The sequence below is a fragment of the Ipomoea triloba genome, chromosome 14 (assembly GCF_003576645.1).
Source record: "Ipomoea triloba cultivar NCNSP0323 chromosome 14, ASM357664v1".
Classification (NCBI taxonomy): Eukaryota; Viridiplantae; Streptophyta; class Magnoliopsida; order Solanales; family Convolvulaceae; genus Ipomoea; species Ipomoea triloba.
The window spans coordinates 18405642-18410972 of NC_044929.1; the positions used below are offsets into that span (position 1 = coordinate 18405642).

General features: G+C 33.4%; 1 protein-coding gene across 1 annotated transcript; it reads left to right on the plus strand.

The window, feature by feature from the left end:
- Window positions 1–4480: 4480 nt before the first annotated feature.
- LOC116004060 lies at window positions 4481–4870 on the plus strand. Its single transcript, XM_031243997.1, has one exon. It carries the CDS (start codon window positions 4481–4483, stop codon window positions 4868–4870), a length of 390 nt encoding a protein of 129 aa, XP_031099857.1.
- Window positions 4871–5331: the final 461 nt, after the last annotated feature.

The following is a 5331-nucleotide window of genomic DNA, read 5'->3' on the forward strand; positions in this document are numbered from 1 at the left end:
ACTTTAACGCTGAGTAAACGGAAATCCTAACAGATGACTGAATTTGGTGAGTTTTTGAAAACCAATGGACCACATTTGGTGTAATTGAAAGTTGAAATGCAAAATTGAGAATGAGTAATAGCCGATGAACCATTTTGAAAAAACCAAAACTCTAATAAATAAAGTGCTAACAAGGATCAGGGCTCTTTAATTAGTACGATGTTACTGAGCTACAATAATAGGTAAATATATTGGACAAGGCAACATCCCAACTAGCCCAAGTTTTCCGCGGAAAACCAAGTCTGTGGACTGCCTTCTGGCTAAGATATACAAGACTACAAGAAAAGAGTTGAAAACTTATTAGAGTTGATGATGTATGAAGCTAAAAATAATTCCTCCTTTTCGACGTCTTATCCCTTTAGTTCCCAAATTAATCTCCGACAATCTTCACAGGCCTAACTTTTACACCCTCAAATTCAATAGGTTCATATATGAGCCCCATCAAATGGGAAAAGGCAATTTGTCATGTACAATGCAACATGTGAGTGTTACATTAAGTGGTCATTTTTTTTTAACCATATGTCACAACTAATTATTATGTGCAACGATAATCATTTTATCACAATATATGTCAATATCTAAATGTTGTTTAAGTTAATTTGCTGCTACTATTTTCAAATGTTTGTTATCGTTGGTATCAGTGGTAGATCCTGAAATTTTTGTCAGTGGGGGCGAACATTTTTCTTAAACCGTAAAACATTTAGGAAATATAGTCATAGATTTGTTGTATATAAGCGAAGAATAAAACAAATCAAAATTTTAAACAAATATTCATAACAAAATATGAAAAAATAATTAATTTGATAAAATAATTCAAATAGAAAACATATTATAGATTGAATCACTTAAAAGGAATATAATCATAAATATTGTTAGATATAGACAAAAAATAAAACACACTAAAACTTTATAAAAGACAAAAAATAAAACATACTAAAACTTTATAAAAATATTAATAAAACTATATGAAACATAATTAATTTGATAAAATAAAAAATACATTATAAATTACACATCTCATTATTATATACATACAAGGGAAAACCATTGAAAAGCTCCAATTAGGCTACTTTAAAGAATCGAACCCTTGCCCTCTCCTTAATAAAGACGCAGACCAACCATCTCAGCCACCGAACTGATTGTTTACTAGTATCATTTTTTATATACGTATATCTAAATATGTACTATACATACATATATATATACAAGAGCTATATAGGGGTGGGGGTGGGGTGAGTGGGGGCAGCTGCCTCCATGCTGGATCCGCCTCTGATATTTGGTATTGAATGCATACAAAATTTCTTTCCCCCCGTCCTGTATAAATAAATAAAATACTGAATTCAGCAACATAATAAATATTCTCAATAAAATATGGTGGCCTCGAATAGGAGTTCTAGTGGAAACGTCAAGAAATCTTCAGACTGACACAAAAAGGTGTTCGGTCGGGACCGGAGAATTAGGCTCTCACTTACATGCGCCGGTCGGATTTTTTTTACCTCATGAAGACGCTCAGACATTGCACAGCCAGTCAAACCGTAGAGTGGCTCTTATCTCAAGCTATGCCGCCCATCAACACTGTTATTAGTGGGAATGTAGCGCAGCCCTTGCTAGTTCATGCCATCACACCTAAGGAGGAACCAACCATGAACCCAATTCAAGGTCTTGTGAAATCGAATTCAGATTTTTTTTGTGGCATTGAACTGGAGTATAGTCCAATGGAGATGGCTTGGATTGTGTTCCAATCTCCTGTGGTCAATCAACTTGTTTAATCAATTGATGGGAAGTCTATAAGCATTGGACAATTGCAATTTTTTTAAATTTTGATGTTATGTTTGGAATTTCCTTTAATAAATGTTATGTTGGAATATTGGTTTTCAATAAAAATTACATTTTTAGATAACATGAGTAAGAACTTAAATATATATTTTTTGTTTATGCTAGTTAACATTCGAAATAATTTACAAGTATGTATCTTTTCATTGCATTCTTAATTTACAGGAAAGTCCATATTTGCCACTTTGTGACCCTAATCAGTAAATGATCACAGAAAGCTAAACTAATCTAGGTTGTCCATAATTGACTGGTTTAAACCAAAAAGGTCAATGTGTAGTAGTAGTACTAGTGACTATTTGGTTAATATAAAATAACAATTTGATCAATTTATCAAACTTGTTTGTGTGTTATTGGGCATGTTTGGTAAATGACATATCCGTCAAAAGTTTTGTTGGTCTGCCACTTTGGCGTTTTGATCAAGGTCAAAACATCAAAGAAGATGTTTGGTTATTCAACGGTTTGGAGCAAACTGCTGGAAACTAAAACGTTACAATTTGTAGCATATCAGTTTGACATTTTGGGGAATGATTAATCTTTCCTCAAAACGTCCCTTAATAATAATAATAATAAATTATACCGTGTATATCAGAAGCCAATTCGCATGCCTGCCCATCAATGTGGGCAGACAAACTTATGGAGCCTTGAGGCTCCTATTATAGGAACTTCAAAGCTCCATTCCACTTTTTCTACCAAGGTGGTGTGCGGCTCCCCTTATTATCATCATCATCATCTTCATATGTGATTTTACATATTAACCACTAACCTAAACAGTTAATTTTATAATTTTTTTTACAAACTGTTGATACAATCCACTTGTCAAGCCCGTTAACGCAATCTACTATTTGCTAACCATTAACACAATCTGTTAACCACTAATAGTTGATTGTCAAACTAGGCTATTGTGTCTAGTACAATAGTACTAGTGACTATCTGGTTAATATAAAATCCATACATACTCAAAAAAAAATGTAAATAAAACTTTAAAATAAGATCATTTACAATTCTAAAACATCTAGAGTTTATGTTATTAGATTACAAAATTGTCTGAACGATATGATTGTATAGTAATATTATTGGTGTGCATGTTCAATGAATGTGTCTATGTTATCCTAACTACATTAACGTTTTCGCCATAAATTTTCATATCATAATATATATAGGTTTATTGTTACTCTAGTACCCCATATAAGAAAAAAAATCTTATATTTCTAGAATTATTACTTCATTTTGGACTTATAATATAAACCAAACCTACTATATAAAAAGAAAAATTGGGTTGACCATTAGTTTGTATAGTGCATATCCATTAATCTTAATAGACTTTCTATGGTCTTTAATAATTCTCCTAATGGCAAATTATACCGTGCACCACGGTGCACATAGCAATGTGCACCACGTACGTAAACGACGCCGTTTTGAGCATTGTAAATTAACTGTTCCTTTTTTTTGGAATCACGCTTCCCGTTTCGGTCGGTCTGTGTATTTATGTTAATATTTTATGTATTCTAGGTAATCGTTCTGTGTATTCCAGGCAATCATTTTGTGTATTCTAGGCAACCGTTCTGTGTATTCATGTTAGTAACACATGTTGCGATGTGTTTGTGCATTCGAATGTTTATGAGGATGAGTTCTGTGTATTTTGTGTCAATATTCTATGTATTCATGTTATTAACAAAGGTTGTGATGTGTTTGTGCATTCGAATGTTAGGAGGATGAGTTCTATGTATTTTGTGTCAATTTTCTGTGTATTCTGGGCAAAAATTCTGTGTATTCTAAGTAAACGTTCTGTGTATTCTAGAAAATGATTGTGTACTATAGATAATGAGTTTCCTGTAGTCATTTGTGTCCTCGTCTACTAACATCGAAACGACGTCATTTTGGACCAGGGTGTACATTGCTATGTGCACCGTAGCCCACGATATAACGATTGTCTCCTAATAAAGCCGAGAAAGTGAAAAAGAAAGAAACAAAAAAGTGCATGGTTTTACAGCCTACAAAAGCCCAAAAGCAAAAGATAGGGCCCACTAAGCAGCCCTGTAGGCCATAACAAAACAAAACCACAAAGATCCGAACCCGATGTTTCTGGCACCTACCCCTCACACCGCCCCGAACCTCGAATTCCCGCTTCGAAATAGCAACCACGATTGGACGTGCGCGTACACCAAATTTACAAATTTGTCCGACTAAGAAAGATGTTTTAGGGTATATTTGGTTTCCACGTGAAAACTAAAATTAGAATGAGAATTAAATATTTGTTATGTTATTGGATTTTAGTAAAAGGATTTTGCATATTTGATAATAGGGTCGAATTAGAATGATTAGCAATATTAATATTTAGTTATATATAATTCTATAATGAGAATAAATATTTTAAAAATACAAAAATAAAAATCAAAGTAATTTATCCTAATATAATGACATCCAAAACATTAATATGAACAAAAATAATTAAAATAGAAATTTAAAAGAACTAATTCGAACTTAAAAATCATATTACTAATAAGATAAAATGATACATGTTTTTAATTAAGAAATGAGGTCTTTAATAGAAAAGTAATCAAATCCCATAATTGTGTTTTAAAAAGTTACGAATTTTCTTGAGGCAAATATGGAAAACGCAGATATCGACACTATGCGGAAAGTGACAGTGATCATTTGGTCTATCTGGTGCGCAAGGAATGATCTGGTATGGAACAACGAACCCTTTATTGCAAATCAGATATGGCATCAAGCTGAAGGTTGGATTAGATCATGGCAAGAGGCTCAAGAAAAGAAAAAGGCTCTATTACCAACCGCAAAGAATGAACAGGGTCATCTCAGTTTTGGTCTGCGTTGTTTCGTTGATGCAGCCTTATTTGAAAACCATGGTTTGGCTGGTTATGGTGCTATTGTTCATAATAAAGAAAATCAATATGTAGGGGCCCGTGCGGGTACGAGAATTTGCTGCATGTATCCCTACTTAGCTGAACTTTGGGCAATCAAAGAGGCACTATCATGAATTAAAGGCTAAGGCTGGGGTTCGGTTACAATTTTTTTGGACTGCATGAATGCGTGTAATAACCTAAATAGCCATGTCGAAGACCGCTCCTATGCTGGTGTAATCACAAAGGAATGCAAGGCGATCATGGCTTCGCTCAATCATGTGTCCATAAAATTTGTAGCTAGAACTAGAAATACTCAGGCCTATGAGTTGGCCAAATCCACAATGTTGTATAGAGACTCTAGGTATTGGCTATTTGAGCCCCCAACTTGTACCTTTGAGTTCCCTATTACGTAATGAAAGATAGTGTTTTGAGTTAAAAAAAAATTATATTTGTGTCATAAATAATATAAATATATGACCATTATCTTATTGGTTTAGTAGTTTTCCTAGATTTTAGTATTTTACATGTTGTATGAACTTTTCAGTTACTAATGAGATTTCACCGAGCATTCTATTTTCTCACAACTTTCAGCCTT

Coding starts and splice junctions, on each gene's coding strand:
- LOC116004060 (XM_031243997.1), top strand. CDS start 4,481: ATGGAAAACGCAGATATCGACACTATGCGGAAAGTGACAGTGATCATT.